This window comes from Ascidiella aspersa, chromosome 7 (assembly GCF_963924565.1).
Source record: "Ascidiella aspersa chromosome 7, kaAscAspe10.2, whole genome shotgun sequence".
NCBI classification, from domain to species: Eukaryota; Metazoa; Chordata; class Ascidiacea; order Phlebobranchia; family Ascidiidae; genus Ascidiella; species Ascidiella aspersa.
The window spans coordinates 3,314,491-3,336,034 of NC_139453.1; the positions used below are offsets into that span (position 1 = coordinate 3,314,491).

The 21,544-nt window shown below is 37.1% G+C and overlaps 1 protein-coding gene across 4 annotated transcripts in view; it reads right to left on the minus strand.

Annotated features, from left to right (window-relative positions):
- Nucleotides 1–21,544, minus strand: part of LOC146137288 (NACHT, LRR and PYD domains-containing protein 12-like) — a 176,930-nt gene that overhangs the window by 143,592 nt on the left and 11,794 nt on the right. The window contains exons 5-13 of one of the 4 annotated variants that reach the window (XM_083394123.1): nucleotides 21,309–21,461; nucleotides 20,248–20,400; nucleotides 19,185–19,337; nucleotides 17,647–17,802; nucleotides 15,433–15,594; nucleotides 13,187–13,348; nucleotides 10,429–10,524; nucleotides 8,240–8,377; nucleotides 7,284–7,394 (exon numbers count right to left, since the gene is read on the minus strand). In XM_083394123.1, coding sequence (XP_083250249.1) covers nucleotides 7,284–7,394; nucleotides 8,240–8,377; nucleotides 10,429–10,524; nucleotides 13,187–13,348; nucleotides 15,433–15,594; nucleotides 17,647–17,802; nucleotides 19,185–19,337; nucleotides 20,248–20,400; nucleotides 21,309–21,461 — 1,284 coding nt within the window. Of the gene's footprint in view, nucleotides 1–7,283; nucleotides 7,395–8,239; nucleotides 8,378–10,362; nucleotides 10,525–13,186; nucleotides 13,349–15,432; nucleotides 15,595–17,646; nucleotides 17,803–19,184; nucleotides 19,338–20,247; nucleotides 20,401–21,308; nucleotides 21,462–21,544 lie in introns of all 4 variants that reach the window. The other 3 variants (XM_083394122.1, XM_083394124.1, XM_083394125.1) reach the window with 3 other exon arrangements.

Here is a 21,544-nt window from a genome sequence, read left to right on the forward strand (position 1 = left end):
GCTACTGGTCCGATACTGACGTAGTATCGGCGCCAAAATGTGTCTATTTAAGCTTTGTTTTGTGGTCTTATTAGAAAGTATTACATAAAAAGTTAAAATACACAAAGTTTATTCATGCCTTTTATCTTAAAATGCGATTAGATGGCTGAGCCCGTTTTAACCTTGTGTTTAATTTGTTCAGATTGCGTTTGGTTGAGAAGTACTTCTACTCGGGAGCTGCCTTAGGAGTTTGCGGACTCGCCGTTGCAAGTGGATTGACGAGTTCGCTCTGGCAACTCACAGAGTTCATCGGCGACTCACTCGCCCTTCTATAACTTCACAAGTATTCTCTTTGCGTTCGATTTTATCGCAACACGATTCATTGTGTTCTACATAAGCCACGACTTGCAAAACCTAAAGTGGGTTTTACCTTTATGGCATGCAAAAACCTAAATCCAAGACAAACTGTATCTAAATGTCTCAATATTAATAATTTTTCATGGATAGTGCGTATTTAAGTCTAAAACGATTGTGTTTATGCATATTGGTAATACAAATAATTTCTTTTCCAATATTACAAAAAGTTTCGAGGCTCACTTGACATTCTCTCGGGGCTTACAAAGAAGCATTGAGCGGTTTTATTTTCCCGCGTGTAAAGATAGCTTTCGTTTTGTTCGAATCTCATCGCAATAGAGCTCTTTGTATTCTGGGCTTACATAGCTATGCAGAAGGTATGTTGTACAGGAAGAACAAATATTTTAGTGTTGTCATCCATTTGTGCAAATGCTAACTTTTCCATTTTTACTGTGTAATTATTTCTTCGTTATTGTTCTGTTTCAAAGCTTACACTTCTCTTATACTTGTTCTTTAATGTTAACATAGACTTTGTTTTTTTTATTTCAATGCCTTTCAAATGTAGGTAACTGTAAAAACTACAAAGATTTTAATACTGTGTAGAAACGCATCGTATTTGTAAATACAGCCGTTTTTTTGTAGCTATGTTTTATGGTTTAGTTATTCTTCATATTTTACTGGAATAAAAAAGCTATTTGACAAAATGTATTTTGACAAAAAAATGTATGTTTTGTCTTTAGTGGAACTATTATAAATGCAAAAAATTCGCGAATATTAAAATTAAGCTTCTTGTATATCTCTTGGCCCGCTTTATTAAAGTTGCTTTAGACCAAAGGCGTCGTTAGTCTCATCACCTCATATAAATGCTTTTGACAACTTAAACGATATAAAGGCAATTTTTCGCTTCGCGCTACAGCTTTGTAATGTAACTTTTGTATTAAAAGCACCACTTCTCCAACCTGGAAATAAACCAACTGTTTGGTTTTCTTGAGGTTAGTTGTGCAGCTGTGTGACGTCATATTCGAAACAATTCATTGCCCCCCCCAAACAAACATCCTAGGTCCGCGCCTAGTAGCCTTGGCGTATACATTAAAGTCATTGTCTCGTTTTTTTACCGGTGCGTTTTTCCGGCAGTGTACATCGCATAGTGGCTTTTAGTTTTGCTGCGTACCGCCGGGTTTCACAGCAAGCCATTCTGATCCAATTAACACAGGGGTACCCAACCTGTGGTACTTGAACCACTAGTGGTACGCGTAGGTTTTTCAGGTGGTACTCGAGTAGCTTCCGTTTTTTTCACAAAACCCTGGATTCACAACTTTATATTTTGTTTTCTGGTTTTATTTAAATAAAAAAAATTACCCGAAGCCCATTCTTATTGTTACGTAGCTGTTCCTGTTGTTTCGAAACAACGCAATCTTCAAAATACACGCCGTGTCAATTGTTGACAAGGAGCACAGTTGCTTTGTAAAGTGTACAACGCTGTGAGACTGTGGGCGTTAATTATGCCAAATGATTGCTCTTGATGAATAGCATCTACTGTTTTATAGCTTAAGCCTTAAGCTACAAATAGCGTTGAATCATGCTAGTTGTAAGCTAAAAATAAATATGATTCAATTAAATTCTTTTTCTGCTAAAGTGGTACGCGTGACAGCACAGAGCGTCCAAGTGGTACGAGATCGTAACAAGGTTGGGAACCCCTGAATTAAAACAAGACTAAAGTAACAAATTAAAAAACCTAGCTTCCAGTGACATCCGATTTTATGTTAAAGGCCAAGTTATTGTGGCAGATAGAGGATACAACTCACGGCAATTGCAATATTATTACATTTAAGGTAATTTTTGTAAACTCACGTATAAAACTTAAAAGGTCTCCCATTGGCATTTACAATATTACGTAGCACTTGAGCCAAGGTTTGTTGAGAAACACAGAAATAACACAATCAGGATAAAAATGCTGGATTTTTAGTGACAACTTGTAAGGGCTTGCTTATACCCAGTGGCGTAGCCATGGGATTTTGCGCCCGGGGACAAATTATAAAATTGACGCTCCCTCCTCCATGTTTAATCACATTTTCTACTACAATAACATAATATACTTTGCTTTATACGGTGTAGAGAAACGACGCATGTCTGTTTGTTCTTGTAATTTAGCGTGTTCGCCTGGTAAAGTGTTAAATATTTCACCTAGATACTCATTTCCTTTCGTGGCCGTTCTGGCAAATCTAGACTTTCGACTCAGCAAATCTCCATCGCAGTCGCTCTTGTGCTATATAGTGTCACGCTGCTGTTGGATTAAACACTACAGTCAACGATGCACTCCTTACTGGCAGCACGTGTTTTTACTGCCCTGTAAGCTCTTTTATTGAAAGCGAGCTATACTAAATTATGTGCATGTACAATAAATCTATAAGCGACCTGACAGTATGCACTTTGAAATGCTATGACAGTTTGTTTTAGTTTCGATTTAGTGGAGTTCAGATAGCACGGTGGTCATGTCTCACCGGTTGAAATATATATTGGAGACCCCGACTGAGATATGAACACGCAATTAAACCCTTCTGATTTAAATTTTATGCATACTGTCAGGTTGCATAGAAAGTATGTATTCATTTGGTTTGCTAGCGCAGTTTCTCGCTTGTAAGTATTTTTAAGCTACGCCGATCAGTTATGATTTGTTGAAACGTTTGTTGACAAGTTTATGCCAGCGTTATTGCTTGTCAATTTGATATTTGATTAGCCGTAATGCAGAGAAAAATCGTTTGACGCTTTAAATTAGTGGTTACGCAAGACTGTTATAGTTATTGTTGCGAAATTATGGCCCTTTTTTGGTAAAGTTTTTAAGGTGAAAATATTACGATCGAGGTTGACTGCGAATACCTCTCGTGATATCTAATCTCTAAACCAATAAACGGATAGATTCTATCTCAATCAGCACTTACAGAAGTCGTTACTTCCAAAGTGTCATGGCCACTGCGGCTATTGTCTCTGGTCACGTGTTATGGTGATTGATGTTTTATATCTCACCCAAAATAACCTGATCACTTTGTCTGAAATTCCTGCGTCACTAAACCATTATGTTTCAACGGCAAACAATTCAAATTTTATTAGAATATTGTATTTTAAGAAAAAAAGCCTTATTTTGTCGTTTGTAAGCCTCATCTTGGTACACCTGTACCTTGAAGGGGACATATATACCCCATCCAAAATTTTGGACTATTTAACAAAAATTAAATATTATTGTTTTCTTTTTATTACCGATTGTCATAAAGCAGGCAATAATCGTAAAGCTATAACAAAATACTTTTAGGGCATAATATTAGAACGAAAAAATGCAATCAAAGCAATATTTTTATTAAAACTAAAATTAATCAATACATTGATGGATAAGATTAAATTTATTATTTAAATTATGCTTAACTATGTTTAAATTTTAATCTCAAATATAGCTGTTCAGAAGAGTTTTTGTATTAGAAACTATAAATATATTGAAAAACATTGATTAGGGTAATAATAGACAAGTTTTACAAATTTATTCTGTCGTAAAATAGTTATTATTTTGTTTTACTTCTATTATGAATATTATGGTAAACGGTAGTAAAAAGGAAAAAATAAAATCCAAAATCACTTTGCGGAGATTGCAATCGTAAATTAACCAAATTACGCCCAACTGTGCTTTTCAATTTGGCTCGCCAGATGTTGGAATGTTTTTGTTTCTAAAGTTTGTCCACACAAAATCTCACCTTATTGCACTCTGGCTTGTTGTTTCGTAATCGAGGCTTGCAAAGCAATCAGACACTTTATATGGCCGTTTCTAAATCGGCCGGCTCCATTATTTCGGCCGCTTGTGGCTTATATCAAGCGACAAGACTTGATGAAAAGGGAGCCGGCTACTTTGGAGCGGCCATTTAAACTGGCCGATTTGTGTTGAGCAAAACGAATTAAAGGCGCCGAAGCAAACGCAATCAGTTTAGTGCAGAATGAACCGTAAGCAATCACACGAGAAAAGTATTTGATCATCAGTTGAGCTTGTTGTGTTGAAGTTTACCTCTGTGATAAACTTGCTGCGGATAAAAGCTGCAAGTCTACTTTGATAAGGTATTTAAGCTTTTTTTTTATTATATATATTTTAAGTGAATGCGTTCATATTTCTTTAATGCCTAGAAAACACACCACGGTCTAAAATACGCAAGTGTTGTCGTTCTATGGTTCTAATGTTGTACTTCTGTATAAAAAAATGTCGTAGTAATATAGGTTTTTATGCGCAAGTGTTGTCGTTCTGTGGCTCTAATGTTGTACTTATAAGTTTTATATACAAATGTTGTCGTTCTGTGGCTCTAATGTTGTACTTATAAGTTTTATATACAAATGTTGTCGTTCTGAGGCCTGGCAACTTTTGAGCAGTTCTTCAACGTGCATACAGTAGGGCAAGTTTGTCTCGTGGAAAGGCAAACTGATGATTTTTGTGTGTGTTCGCAGTTATTTGTGACACGAATAACATTGCAGAGATTCGCCTTTTAATTGTGGTTCTTGAACATGCTTTGCATAAAATCTTGCATTTAATATGCGTAAGTCAGAACGTTAGTTCCCTATAAAACCACGTGTAAAGTATAGAGGCCCAAGTTTAATGTGGATTATTATAAATGGCTGACGACAGTAGCTTAACTTAGGTCTGCCACATCATTTCGTAATTTCAAAACGAGTAGATTTTCTAACAACCAGCATTTCAGGTTGGGTTTTCATGTAAAGCCTGAAACTATTCAAACAATCCACCACGATTTATTTGCTCGGAAAAAGTGTAACACATTTGATGTTTGTATTTCATAATTAAAAAAGCAAGAACGACGAGATCGGTTCTAAAGCAAAATTATTAATAAGACGCAATGAGGGCATAACTGGAAATGCAAATATAAAACATCACTTCGTGAAAAGCAAATATTACCTTTCATCGAAAAATCAAGACTTAAAAATGCAGCAATGCATTAAATGAAAATAGTTTTATGTGTGCACGCGCGAGAACCTATTTAAGACAAGCTAAACAGATCATTATTAATTAAAAAGTTAGTGGAAACAATTATTAATTAAAAAGTTAGTGGTACTGATTGGTCAGGTCATCGATGCATCGTGTTTCAAGCAAAACAATTTAACAAATTGAATGTGCAGCAGACGAAAATTTATGTGTTTTTACCTATTGTCTTGATTAATATTTACCTATTGTTTTGTCGTGTATGAAAAGAGGTTGTCAAGTAACAAAATGTTGTTTCGTAAAAAGTGTGCCGCGATGTTTGGTTTTGATTTGAAGTGTTTCGCAAACTTTAAAAGTTTGAGAAACACTGCACTATAGAGTGGTGGCTCTTAACCTTAACTGATGGTGGCTCTTAATGTAACTGGAGGACTTAAAATAGTAAAATCTTTTTTTTGAAGGACCGGTAATTACAATTTCGAAGGCACAATTATTTACTGAGACAACTAGGCAAGTCAATAATGATTTCCAAGCAGTAGGCTTTCACAGGGTTGATATACCTAGTGGAAAACATAGTTAACCGACGGTTAAGAACCACTCCAGTAGAGCTGGTCGGTAACAACAGATCTCTCATATCTGTGCTCTTGTGCCCATTAGTAAAATAACTAGTGGTGTATATTAGTGTTGCAATTTAGCCTTATAACGGAGCGATTTTCAGATTATCATTCGGAATGCTTTATTCTGGTGTTGAAAATATTATGTAATTATTATACCAGTGTTTATTGCGATCGTTTTACGTCCGAAAGTAAGTTTCTATTGAGCTTAAGCATTTGTTTTTTTTGATTAAAACAGTCAATTAGGCGTTATGACTGAGTAGGTTTCAGTTAGATGTAAATGAGACGAAGTTGCCCTTTAAATGAAGGTTGACTACAGATATAGGGGAGCTAGAGAGGTGAGCACAACTAAATACCATTTTATATCTATGTGCGTGGTAACTGAATTTGCGGCCATGGCGCAAACAATTTTAATAAACAAGTCAGTTTTGATACACAACAAGCAACAATGGTAAAAATCAGAAGCTATATCTCAAGAACAGGGAGGCTTTGGGAAAATACTTATAGCATTTTCGAAAGAAAAATTTCAAACTTGATTTAGAACGATAAATAAGTTGAACGCGCTGTTTCACAAAAATTCCAATAGTCATAGAATTAAAACCGGTGTAAGAAAATATGGACGCTTTGAAACGGTGATACCCTAGCTGCAATCCAAACAGTTTTGTTGGATTTAAAATAACTCAGTTACAGTTAATGTGAAATGAAGTTAGAGTTCCAAGAATTTTTGTAAGTCAGTTACGGGCTTTCTTTTCTTCCCTTTCTTCTTTTGAGTCCTCTGCTGACCTCTTTTTTGTCCTTTGCGCTGACCCCTGTGTTGACATCTGCGATGACCCCTGTGTTGATCCTTGTTTTAACCTCTGCGCTGACCCCTGTGTTGATCCTTGTTTTAACCTCTGCGCTGACCCCTGTGTTGATCCTTGTTTTGACCCCTGTGTTGATCCTTGTTTTGACCTCTGTGTTGATCCCTGTTGAAGTTTATCAATTTTCAGTCAGTTATCCATTTATATTTTATTGTAAGAATTGGAATGGAGTCATTACTTTGTCTTTATAAAACGATTTTGTCACAACACACGCCAGCTATAAACAAATACAATATTTACCGCCAAATAGTTTAAAACTCTATTTTTGATAAATTAAAGAAATAGATTCACACCTTGTGTATAAAAATGCTATTAAAAGAGAAAATTGTTTGTCGGCAAACTGGCTTACACAAGAGTTCAAATTTACATGATCACTAAAACGTAAAGATAGTTACACTGAGTATATTTATTTTTTGCTATTGTTTGCCACTATAACTGGGGTTTCTTGTGTTCACACAACATTTGTATGTCCAGTTAGAATCATGTATTGGTCATTTAACGTTAAAATGTTCTTACATGATCCGTCCCATCGTCCAAATCTTGTTCACTGTAGGTTTCTTGGCTTTGACTTGCTTCTGGTTCCAGTTTTGATTTCGCTTTACCGGTGGCTTGCTTTTCTTGATATAGCTGTGAAGGCAAATTTGTTAAGACGTGAATCGATTATAATCGTTTACAAAAATTACTACTTCGAAAGTATAAAATATAAGGACGTAGTGGAGACTGTAAAACACAATCTGTGTTCTGTTTAAGTGCTTAACAAACTACTTGAGAGTTTCTTTTGGCGACAAAAATTCAGGATATGTCAATGCGCAAAAAAGTTGTGATTACCTCGGTACATTGAGTACTTGCATTGTTCGTTTGGTCAGTTATCTATAAAAGTAAAACTTACTATAGCGGATATACGCGTATCAGTGTAACAACATTAGGTTACCGTCAGACTAAAAAATAAATTATCACATTTGAACTTTGAACATGCGCCTCTTTAAAACGCATTTGCCACGATATAAAAATTGATTAAACGGCATTATACAATGAAGACGTAATTATAATTAACCGATTACTCGCGGATTCGTTATTGCGCAACTCGCTCTACTCGTTACTCGCACGAGTCAAGTCAGGCTGTTTTCTTCTGAACCAGAAACTTTGTGTTTAGCTTTTCTTGCTTTTAGTTCTGCTTCTTACTTCAGTCGGGCCTGGACAGATCCAAGCAAACTTGATCTCAGCGAGAAACAAGCGAATGCATTCGATCGCAAAAAGGTCAGACCTCCAAGCTCCTTACTTATTATTCGTGTGAACGCCACTAACTACCATCAAGCTGGAGATGGGTATTTTGCAAATATCGACATATGTCCTCATTTAAACTTGTACATTCGATGCAATGGGAAGCATCATGACGTCACACGTCTAAGCACTGACGTCACTAGTGTCGAAACGTTGCCCCGGCAACATATTCCCAAATTCTGAGTGCCTACCTTGCGCAGAAAATCCACATCATTATAACCGATGCCGCATCCTTCTAACTTCAGCTCTTGTACATTGTGGGCACAAGTTCGGAGGAAAGCGAGTTCTTGCGATCCCAACTTGTTGAGGCTCAGCTCCAACTTCTCCATCTACATAAGCACAACATAATGTTAAACACAAGCACGTGTTAGGCATACAGGTTCTACCAAATTAAACAATGCATATTCGCAACTTGCACCAAAAAAAACTGCTATTGGTAATAGGTCAGGAAAAAACTCTGGGATGTATACGTTGTATTGGGGCGATGGTGGACAAAAAAATTTTATGTGACGTTTTGGTAAACTATACCAGATGAAAATGACCCAATGCCTGGTAATTGGATATTTTGTTATTTTTCATTAAATCCACAATTTGCGTAAAAGTAACCTGCGTCGAAAAAAACAGGCCCTGGGTTATTACTTCCAACTACGCGTATTCTACACCCGCTTAATTAATTCTACACATCTTTTGCAAAATCGCACTAATAACATGCACAAAGGACCCAGCTTTTCCATTTTAACCTAAACCATCCCGCCTAAATTTATTCGTATTTTTTATCCATTCACTTGGCGACAGACGAAGCTATACGAATTTAACTAGCATTAAATGAAAATTGCAAATCTAATAACGTTAATATTGCGATGTAGCTTTAAAATGTTATTGCATCAATTTTGGGCAAATAAATTGAATTGCAGTCTAAGTAGGATGCTGCACGAAAACACATATGAGTGCACGAAAACACATATCACCATAAACTAGGCCTACCGGCTGAAAAACAGCTACCGCCCTAAACATATTCGGTTGGTCTTACAAGGACTTCCATGATGCAAGGCAAGTAAAAATTACCTGCATTAAGATTGGAAATAATGACCTCGGCCATACTGGGACAAAAAAATTGAGCTATACAAGATCAGCGCTAAAGGAAATGCTAAAAAAACACCAAATGTCGCTACTGAAATGCGGAAATATAAAAGTATGAGGGAAGGTAGGCGCTTTTCGGAGTGCAATTACTTCAACAGGAAAATGTTTAAAAAACTAGTAATTGTAATTTAAGTGTTGGTTCGTAATTAATTCTCATAAGTAAACACAAACAAAAAGGATGTCCAGTTAATAATGGTCCATTGAGAATAAGTTCTATCAGAATAAATGTACCCAGGTCAGGGCCATTTAAACGCCATTCACCTGGGGTGGATCCATGGGAGAGGGAACGTAGCTGTATCATTCATTCCTTTTGTAACTAAGTGAATGCAAAAGTATTTCGGAATACCCGCGAATCTAAGTTATGTTTCTGGTATGTTTTAACCCATTTCAAAACCGGTTTATCCATGGGCGCCGTGCGTCTTATCGCAAATTTAAGTTTGGGAAACTTAAACGTTACAAAGGCATTTTTTTCACACTACACGCAAGTGTTTTTCCGTCTTCACAATATAAAAAATAGTCACGTTTTGACGTAACGATATGTCCGTTACTTGTGACGTCATGATTTACGTAATATTGTGACATCATATACCTGCAATATGTTCATGCGCCCATAAACAAAAATCCGCATTCTTCCATCCTAGTAATTCCTTAGCAATGGTGATATAAAAATTCCGTTTACCAGAAATCTTTTGTGCACCAGATATAGTGTCTGAGTTACCAAATCTTATACACAATGCTGTGACCCGGCGTTCGTATTTTAAGGTAGAAATCTTCCGCTTAAATCCTTTCTTAATTCTTATCCATTCACTTGGCGATAGACGAAGCTATACAAATTGAACTATAGCATTAAACAAAAATTGCAAATCTAATAGCGTTAATATTGCGGTGTAACTTTAAAATGTTATTGCATCCATTTCGGCCAAATTAAGTGCAATATAGTCTAAGCAAGATACACTGAATGCACGAAAATAAATATCTCCACGACTTAAGGCCTGACGGCTAAAAAAACTATACCGCCTAATGTTATTTAGTTAATTTAGAAGGTCTAAACATATTCGTACGCCAGACAGTGGCTGAGTTGCCAAATGTTACACGCAATGCTGTTGCCTGGTTTATCCTCCTCAATGCAATTCCAATATTCAACACACCCTTCATTCCAACAACACACACTTACAGGTCGATCCATTCGTGAAATGGCGTCAGTTAGAGGTTGCAGATCGGAACCAGCGATTTTGCAAACCTGTAATTCCAGCTGGTTGATTTTGTGTACACTTGATGCCAGGCAACTCAAACCACGTGAATCCAGCTTGTTGATCCTTATATTCAGTTTCTCCAACTGTGACAATAAGAAATTGGTAGATTTGCCTACTCTATAAACTCACACAACATCTGCGAATATAGAACTGGTGACTCGAACCGCATTAATTGAATTATATTTGGGTGTGCTAGGATTGACCATCGCCTATAATGCACTTGATCAAGATTAATTTTTGTAAATATTTACTGTAGAAGAGAAATTAAATTTCAGAGAGCTTAACTTAAGGGAAATTAAGGTTGAAGCAGTAAACTTATTTTAAAATATAAGAGCTATATTAATATCTCGCTTTAAACAACCTATAGTGTTAAATACTCTGCTTAACTTTCGCATAAATAACTATCTAGCCTTTGTGTTGTTTTTTACAGAGCAATTCGTTTAAAATGCCAAATCCAAAAAACTCGAAACTTGATGGGCACAGCGTAATTGTACAAGGAAGATGAGTTTAAACCAGGCCTGTGCAAATTAAAATGGTGCAAGGGCCACGACAAGCAAAAACAAACAATTTCGCAGGCCGCATACTAAGGTTGCATAATAGGTCAGGCAACAAATACGTAAAATCACAAAGACTCGCTTTCCTCCGAACAATAGGTCAGGTGACAACTCTGGGATATATATTACCTATTAGGGCAATGATGAACAAAATAATTTTATGGGACGTTTAAGTGAACTCTAGCAACTTAAAATTATTAAATGAATTGTTATTTTTCGCTAAATCACTAAAATAAACCAGGCCCCAGGTCATTACTTCCGTGTACGAGTTTTCAAAAAATGCACAACAGGTTAATTATTTCTACCTAGGTTTTGCAAAATCACAGAAATTAAATGCAGAAAGAACCCGGCGTTCGTATTTTAACGTAAACCCTCTCGCTTAACTTTATTCGTATTTCTTATCAACTTGGCGATAGACTGAAGCTATACGAATTAAACTGGCATTAAATGAAAATTGCAAATCTATTAACAATAACATTGCGGTCTAACTTTAAAATATTATTGCATCATTTTTGGGCAAACAGTTTAAATTGTAATCTAAGAAAAAGATTTGTAGTCTAAGTATGATACTGCACTGAATGCACAAAAAAAATATCTCCACGACCTAGAGGCCTACCGGCTGATGAAAACAACAACCGCTTAATGGTATTTATTGAGAAGGTCTAAACATATTCGGTTGGTCTTGCAAGGATGTCCGTGCAAGCAAGGTAAGTAAAAATTGCCTGCGGTGAGATTCGAACTAATGACCTCGGCCATACCGGGAACGTCACTCAAGCAACCGAGCTACGCAAGATCAGCGCTAAAGGAAATGCCAAAAAAACACTGAATGTCGCTCCAGAATTGCGGAAATATAAAAATATGAGGGAACGTAGGCGCTTTTCGGGGTGAAATTACTTCAACAGGAAAATGTTGTTACAAAATAATATTCGTAATTCAAGTGTGGGTTGGTAAATTATATTCATATTTATTTCTACCTAGGTTTTGCAAAATCACAGAAATAAAATGCAGAAAGAACCCGGCGTTCGTATTTTAACGTAAACCCTCTCGCCTAAATCTATCTTATCCATTCACTTGGAGATAGACTGAAGCTATACGAATTAAACTGGCATTAGATGAAAATTATTGCGGTCTAACTTTAAAATGTTGTTGTATCAATTTCGGGCAAACAATTTGAATTGCTGTCTAAGTAGGATGCACTGAATATCTCCACGACCTAGGCCTACAGTTTGACATAACAACCACCGCTTAATGTTATTTATTGAGAATGTCTAAACATATTCGGTTGGTCTTGTAAGGATTTCCGTGCAAGCAAGGCAAGTAAAAATTGCCTGCGGTGAGATTCGAACTAATGACCTCGGCCATACCGGGACAGTCACTCAAGCAACTGAGCTATGCAAGATCAGCCATGCAGCAAACAACCACTAAATGTCGCTCCAGAATTGCGGAGATATAGAAGTATGAGGGAACGTAGGCGCTTTTCGGGTTGCAATTACTTCAACAGAAAAATGTTGTTACAAAGTAATAATCGTAATTCAAGTGTTGGTTGGTAAAATATTCTCATATAGGTAAGCACAAATAAAAAGGGTGTTCAGTTTATAATTGTCAATTGAGAAGAAGTGCTATCAGAATAAATGTACCCAGGCCAGGGCCATTTAAAGGCAATTCACCAGGGGTGGATTCATGGGCGGGGGAACGTAGCTGTATTATCCCTTTTGTAACTAAGTGAATACAAAATTATTTCGCAATACCCGCGAATTTAAGTTATGTTTCTAGTATGTCTTAGCCCACTTGAAAACCGGTTATCTATGGGCGCCGTGCGTCTTATCACACACTCGAAAATTAAAGTTTGGGAAAGTGAAACTTTACAAAGACATTTTTTCACGCGGCACGCGAGTGCTTTTCCGTCTTTATAATATAAAAAATAGTCACGTTTTGACGTAGCGCTATGTCCGTTACTTGTGACGTCACGTTTAGACGTAACTTGTGACATCATACCTGCAATTTTTTATGCGCCCTCAAACAAAAATCCGCATTCGCCCCGCCAGTAATTACTTCAAAAAAAATCATCAAATTCCATTTACGGAAAGTTTTTTTGTACACCAGACAGTGGCTGAGTTAGCAAATCTTATACGTAATGCTGTTGTGTTGTTTGTCCACTTCAATGTTATATCAATATTCAACACACACTTACAGGTCGATCCATTCGTGATATGGCGTCAGTTAGAGGTTGCAGATCGGAGCCAGCGATTTTGCAATGCTCGAATTGCAGCTGGTTGATGTTGTGTACACTTGTTGCCAGGCAACTCAAACCACGTGAATCCAGCTTGTTGTAACTTAGATTTAGTTTCTCCAACTGTGACAATAATAAATTGGTAGACTTGCCTACTCTATAAACCCACACAACATCTGCGAATATAGAACTGGTGACTTGAACCGCATTAATTTAATTATATTTGGGTGTGCTAGGATTTACCATCGCCTATAATGCACTTGATCAAGAGTAATTTTTTAAAATGTTAACTGTAGTAGAGAAATTAAATTCAGAGAGCTTAACTTAAGGGAAATTAAGGTTGAAGCAGTAAACTTATTTCAAAATATTGGAGCTATATTAATATTTCACTTTAAACAACCTATAGTGTTAAATGCTCTGCTTAACTTTCGCATAACTAATTATCTAGCCTTTGTGTTGTTTTTTACAGAGCAACACGTTTAAAATGCAAAATCCAAAAAACTCGAAACTTGATGGGCACAGTGTAATTGTACAAGGAAGATGAGTTTAAACCAGGCCTGTACAAATTAAAATGTGCAAGGGCCACAACAAAGCAAAAACAAACAATTTCGCAGGCCGCATACTAAGGTTGTACAATAGGTCAGGCAACAAATACGTAAAATCGCAAAGACTCGCTTTCCTCCGATCAATAGGTCAGGTAACAACTCTGGGTTATACATTACCTATTGGGGCAATGATGGACAAAATAATTTTATGGGACGTTTTAGTGAACTCTAGCAACTTAAAATTATTAAATGAATTGTTATTTTTCGCTAAATCACTAAAATAAGCCAGGCCCCAGGTCATTACTTCCGTGTACGAGTTTTCAAAAAATGAACAATAGGGGGTTAATTATTTCTACCTAGGTTTTGCAAAATCACAGAAATAAAATGCAGAAAGAGCCCGGCGTTTGTATTTTAACGTAAACCCGCCTGCTTAACTTTATTCGTATTTCTTATCCATTCACTTGGCGACACACAAAGCTATACGAATTGAACTGTCATTAAATGAAAATTGCCAATCTAATAACAATAACATTGCGGTCTAACTTTAAAATGTTATTGTATCAATTTCGGGCAAACAATTTGAATTGTAGTCTAAGTAGGATGCACTGATTATCTCCATTACCTAGGCCTACAGTTTGAAATAACAACCACCGCTTGATGTTATTTATTGAGAATGTCTAAACGTATTCGATTGGTCTTGCAAGAATGTCCGTGCAAGCAAGGCAAGTAAAAATTACCTGCGGTGAGATTCGAACTAATGACCACGGCCATACCGTGACAATCACTCTAGCAACTGAGCTGTGCAAGATCAGCGCTAAAGGAAATGCCAAAAAATCACTAAATGTCGCTCCAGAATTGCGGAAATATAAAAGTATGAGGGAACGTAGGCACTTTTCGGGTGCAATTACTTCAACAGGAAAATGTTTAAAAAAACTAGTAATTGTAATTCAAGTGTTAGTTCGTAATTAATTCTCATAAGTAAACACAAACAAAAAGGATGTCCAGTTAATAATGGTCTATTGAGAAGAAATGCTATCAGAATAAATGTACCCAGGCCAGGGCCAGAGGGGCCAGTAATCAGGTTTAGAGGCCAGTAATCAGGGGTGGATCCATGCGACAGGGCACGTGGCCATGGCTCCCATAAACCATATTTATTCCTAATGTAACTAAGTGAATGCAAAAGTATTTCGGAATATCCGCGTATCAAAGCTATGTTTCTGGGTGTCTTAGCTCACTTGAAAACCGGTTTATCCATGGGGGCCGTGCGTCTTATCGCACCCTTGAAAATTAAAGTTTAGGAAACTTATACTTTACAAAGGCATTTTTTCACTCTACACGCGAGTGTTTTTCCGTCTTGATAAAATAAAAAATAGTCACGTTTTGACGTAACGCTATGTCCGTTACTTGTGACGTCACGATTTGACGTACCATTGTGACATCATACCTGCAATTTTTTCATGCGTCCTTATGCAAAAATCCGCATTCCCCCTGCCAGTAATTACTTAGTAATGGTGACATAAAAAATACGTTTACCAAAAATCTTTCGTTCGCCAGACAGTGGTTCAGCTACCAAAGTTTACACGCAATGCTGTTGCCTGGTTTATCCACTTCAATGTCATTCCAATATTCAACACACACTTTATTTCAACAACACGCACTTACAGGTCGATCCATTCGTGATATGGCGTCAGTTAGAGGTTGCAGATCAGAACCAGCGATTTCGCATCCACCCAATTCCAGCTGGTTGATGTTGTGTACACTTGTTGCCAGGAAACTCAAACCACGTGAATCCATTTTGCTTCCACACAGTGCCAACAATTCCATCTACAATGACAAGAAGTTCCAATTGTTACGTATCTCCCCTCTATTAGCTTCCATAACATCCAAGGTGTCGTCTGCTAATCCTGGACCATAAGTGCCTGCAAAGGGGAGCATTTGCCCCCTCAACATCGGGAATAGTATGGGATAAACAAGAAACTGTTGTGTCTTTAACGCAAAGTTTTTTTTTGCCAGGTATAATACGTTGCTATGCCCTCCCCCCCAACAAACTGTATATTTTGATCAAGTAAATGGAATTTTTTTTATCGTTCCGCACGAATCTAATTATGTTTCTAGGTTAGCCCACTTTAATCAAATTGCGTCGTGCGTCCCATCGCACACCCCAAAATACAAGTTTGGGCAACTTAAACAATATAAAGGCGATTTTGGTCATTCCCTTTTGCCTTGCTTCCCCCTACGAAAAACTATTCGGTATTTTTGAATTACATATCAGTGAAACAATTTGAAAAAACTAAAGTATCTACTGTTTGTGGCGCGAATCGCAAAAAAATGAGTTTATCAAGCTGATTTTAACAATTGTTTTGTGAGGGCATTGACTCCACAGCAGTAACAAGGCTCCGTAGAAACCACGTAACAATGTCGCCTGCAGCGCAAAAATTAACTATTGCGTAAATCATGTTTCGAAAGGTGTGACGACACACAACACAAAAAACATTATAGATTCGCTCAAAACAATTGCATCCCCCAGTTGCTGAGGTGCTATTATATTAAAATATGAACAAATATTGTTCGATAGGTGAATAACATTTATCGTTTATCTGCAACTCAGCCAAACTGTATTTGAATAGGGCCGTTATCGTTCGATAATATGTGTATTTGAGAAAATAAATATGTGTTAGACAGAAAACATGCAGTGATAGGCTAATCACAGGGAATTTTTGACAAAGCTAAAACTGTAGATAATTTGCAGAAAATATGCAGTTTTAAATAAAGTTGAAAAAAAAGAGAGTTAGTAACTAAACATAATCCAAATCGGTCGTAAAAAGTAGCAATTAGTCTAAAATTCAAGAAAGTTTCCAAAACCATGAATTATCTTTTCAGTTACTTAACTACACACGTGTAATTTTAATGTAAATAAAAAGACATCTTAAAAACAGAATAAACACGAACCGAAACCACTAAAATCACTACAAAAAGTGAAACATTACAGTAGTGTTTGCGCCCCCTAATAATTGCTTGGCGCCGGGTTAGGAACCACTGGTCTACCCCATTGTTTGTGTTAAAGTAGGACATCTGGAGCATTATGGAATAAACAAGAAACTGTTGTGTCTATGACGCAAAATTAAATTTCCTAGGTAGAATATTAATATGCGAGAAATTTGCATTATTGTCTTAATACTGAAGTACTGAAATAAGTCAACTTTGCCTGAAAAACATGCCACTACCGAATGTGTTTAATGAATATAGCATTGTCTGTGTGAAAGCAAAAGCCGCTGTCGAAACTGAATTTTTCTTATTTGTCGTGTTACAAACATTTGCACAAAATATCCAGATATTGGTGCAAATAAGCCTAATTGTGAACATTGAACGCGCAAAATAGGGTGTAACGAACTAAATGAACATTTTTTGGAACGTTTGTGGTTTACAGATTGCTTCCAAGTAAATGTCCCATGTGCTTGTCCCGGGCTCCAAACCCTCTTCGGCTGACGTTTTAAAGTGTTTGTTTGCAGATCTTTTTAAACATTTATCAATATGCACAAGGCTGTTAGCACAGTTGGAATTATTATCGAGACAAAAACATAGAGGGTATTTTTTTGCAAACAAGTGGCGACTTCATCCTTCAAAGACGTTTTTTAATTGAATGACAAACGTCCAGTCAAGCAACTTTTTATGAAAGTATGTAATTGGCGAGTTGTATGGAAGCGTGTATTATATTTTCACTGATGTATTTAGGATAAACCTACATGTCTCGGTATGTTTAATATAAATGGTCCGTAAAAATATTTTTTGCCCCCCCATCCCCCTAATATATGCAGACACTCATGCATGTGCGGTTAATGCTAACGTATTTACTTATTACAACTAACACAAACATACAGGATGCTTTCTGCTTGAGATGGCGTCAGTTAGAGGTTGCAGATTTGACCCAGCAGTGTCGCAGTTCGACAACGTCAGCTTGTTGATGTTGCTTGCACTTGTTGCCAGGCAACTCAACTCACGTGACTCCAACTTGTGCACGAATAATTCTTCCATCTACACAAAATATAGTTTGCTTTGTTAACGAAAGTTTCAAACTTACTGATAAAACCTATTTAAACTTCTAAATACAGACAGAGGTCGAATTGATTGTAAACCGGAAAACGTCGTAAAAGTTGAATTTAGTTTCTACTCGATAAATATTTGCGCGACCAATTGCTAAAAAAACATAAACACATCAAACGTACACGACACGTGATTCATCAATAATATTTATAATCGGAGTTAGTAAATTTTCCAAAAAATTTCATAATTCAGTTCAGCCATTTCACAAAAATTGATTTTCCGGATTTTTGAACCGTGTTTAAATATCGAGTTTTATGTAACGGAATGTGAAATCTGCATAAAACGTCACAAAATGTCTTTCCAAAAATGTCGTTTTTATTCAGTTGAATTGACAAGTAAACGTGTATGCATCTTTCATGGCTTCGTAAACTTACTGGACACAAATCATCATATTCGCTGAATGACGGAGAAACAAAATTAATTTATTTGATGAAATTAAGTTGAAAGTCAATAGACTTAACAATTAGGCGAATTATAATTGCGGCAATTACAAACCATGTAATTGTCACTTGTTGCACGTAAGACTTCCAGGGGTTTCTTTCAAATAGAAGAATCTCGCTTCCTTCTTTCTTCATTCTTTCCGCTCTTATAACGTTTTATTTCAAACTGTATACTTAATTGAGTCGTTGTAAAAGTTAAAATGCCATATATTTATGCGTTTAAAACAATTTTACTAAAATTCCTAATTACAGTTTTAAAACTCGAACTGTGGTTTATTGAACCTGACATTCGCTTGCTTCTATTGTGTTTTTTTATTTATAAAAAATTGCTTTTTTATTGGTACAAAAAATTATCCCTCATTAAACACGAAACTTGCGTTTAAACGTTTCCAATTAGTATCTTTAACAAAATAATAAAATCTGGATAGTGAATTAAAAACTTATCCATTTGTTAGAAAATCCAAAAGTGGGTGGAGACGTTTTACGCTTTAGGGGCGACAGTGACTACGAAGGGGTCGGGGGTTGCGGAGTGTTCCCAAACATCCCAAACAAATGTGCATTAACAAAATATAAAACGGTAATAAACATCTTAATTTGTCGTGCAATTGATTAAAGTTATTTAAGTTTGAACTACTAAACCAGCCTGGTTCCGAGGCACTTGACCCAGCTACCCATGATTGGTGAGACTTTTCCCTGTGCAATGGTTGACCCATGGGGATACCCCTTATCAGTTTCATGCGTCCCCGTTTCACCCAGGGTACTTTCCCTATCAGCTTGACTGTCGATCGTGTGGTTGGAGAATCGCGCCCGCCCCATCGCAATAATGACCATTGTGACAAAACCATGTCAATTGTTTTACGTAAGTTAACTTACAGGTGTTTCTCTGCGTGCGATTGCTTCAGTAAGAACCTCGAAACCGGACAGATCGCTCGTATTGATCAACCGCAGGCGGTTTATCTTATGGACGCAGGTGGACAAGGCAGTGAAGTCACGTGATCCAGTTGTAATCACACTTAATTCATCCATCTACAAAATAACAACAAGATATGTTGCACTGAGCGCTGTCCCAGATAGATGAGGTTCTCAAACTTATGCGCCGATCAGTTTGCCTCGCCCGCCATTGTTGGCTACCTTTAGTCAATGACGTGGTTTAAAAAGTGTAAGCAAAGTCGCTGAAGAAAAAATGCGGGTTAATATGACGTTTTATTGTAAACTGTAATTAATTTAGTCATTTGTAGAGCTAAAATGTTGCACTTAGAAACAGTTTTACTAAACTTCCTATTAACTCAGCTATAAAGTACGCACATTGTTCAGGCGTGAGATGCGAACAGTTTTAAACTCAAACGTTAGTTATTGATCCTAAAATTCGCTTGCTTGAACTTTCTTTTATTCAAAACTTTGCTTTTTATTTGTTGTTAATAATCCTCCTATAAACACGAAACTCGCGTTAAAACGTTTTCAGTTAGTATCATCAACGAAATAATAAAATCTGGATACTAAATTAAAAAAATTAGATACTTGCTAAAAAGTTAAAAGTGGGTGGAAACGTTTAACATTTTAGGGGAGACAGTGACTGCGAGGGGTCGGGGGTTGCAGAGGATAACATCCCAAACACTAATGTGCATTAACAAAGTGTAATACGTTTAAGTCGCAGTTTGTCGCGCAACTTGTTAAAGAAGTTATTTAAGTTTGAATTACTAAACTATCCTGGTTCCGAGGCACTTGCCCCAGCTACCCATGTTTGGTGAGACTTTTCCCCGTGCAATGGTTGACCCATGGGGATACCCCTTATCAGTTTCATGCGTCCCCGTTTCACCCAGGGGCTTCCCCTATCAGCTTTACTGTCGATAGTGTGATTGGACAATCGCGCCCTCCCCATCACAATAATAACCATTAGGACATAACCATGTCAGTTGTTGCACGTAAGTTAACTCACAGGTGTTTCTCTGCGTGCGATTGCTTCAGTAAGAACCTCGAAACCGGACAGATCGCTCGTATCGAACAACACCAGGCGGTTTATCTTATGGACGCAGGTGGACAAGGCAACGAAGTCACGTGATCCAGTTGTGTCCGCACGTACTTCATCCATCTACAAAATAACAACAAGATATGTTGCACTGAGCGCTGTCCCAGATAGATAAGGTTCTCAAACTTATACGCCGATCAGTTTGCCTCGCCCGCCATTGTTGGCTACCTTTAGTCAATGACGTGGTTTAAAAAGTGTAAGCAAAGTCGCTGAAGAAAAAATGCGGGTTAATATGACGTTTTATTGTAAACTGTAATTAATTTAGTCATTTGTAGAGCTAAAATGTTGCACTTAGAAACAGTTTTACTAAACTTCCTATTAACTCAGCTATAAAGTACGCACATTGTTCAGGCGTGAGATGCGAACAGTTTTAAACTCAAACTTTAGTTATTGATCCTAAAATTCGCTTGCTTGAACTTTCTTTTATTCAAAACTTTGCTTTTTATTTGTTGTTAATAATCCTCCTATAAACACGAAACTCGCGTTAAAACGTTTTCAGTTAGTATCATCAACGAAATAATAAAATCTGGATACTAAATTAAAAAAATTAGATACTTGCTAAAAAGTTAAAAGTGGGTGGAAACGTTTAACATTTTAGGGGAGACAGTGACTGCGAGGGGTCGGGGGTTGCAGAGGATAACATCCCAAACACTAATGTGCATTAACAAAGTGTAATACGTTTAAGTCGCAGTTTGTCGCGCAACTTGTTAAAGAAGTTATTTAAGTTTGAATTACTAAACTATCCTGGTTCCGAGGCACTTGCCCCAGCTACCCATGCTTGGTGGGACTTTCCCCTGTGCAATGGACCCACGGGGATGCCCCTTATCAGTTTCATGCGTCCCCGTTTTACCCATGGGACTTCCCCTATCAGCTTGACTGTCGATAGTGTGGTTGGAGAATCGCGCCCGCCCCATCACAATATTGACCATTATGACATAACCATGCCAATTGTTGCACGTAAGTTAACTTACAGGTGTTTCTCTGCGTGCGATTGCTTCAGTAAGAACCCCGAAACCGGACAGATCGCCCATATTGTACAACCCAAGGCGGTTTATCTTATGGACGCAGGTGGACAAGGCAGTGAAGTCACGTGATCCAGTTGTCTTCACACTTAGCAACTCCATCTACAAAATAACAACAAGATAGGTTGAACTGTGCGCTGTCCCAGATAGATGAGGTTCTCAAACTTATGCGCCGATCAGTTTGC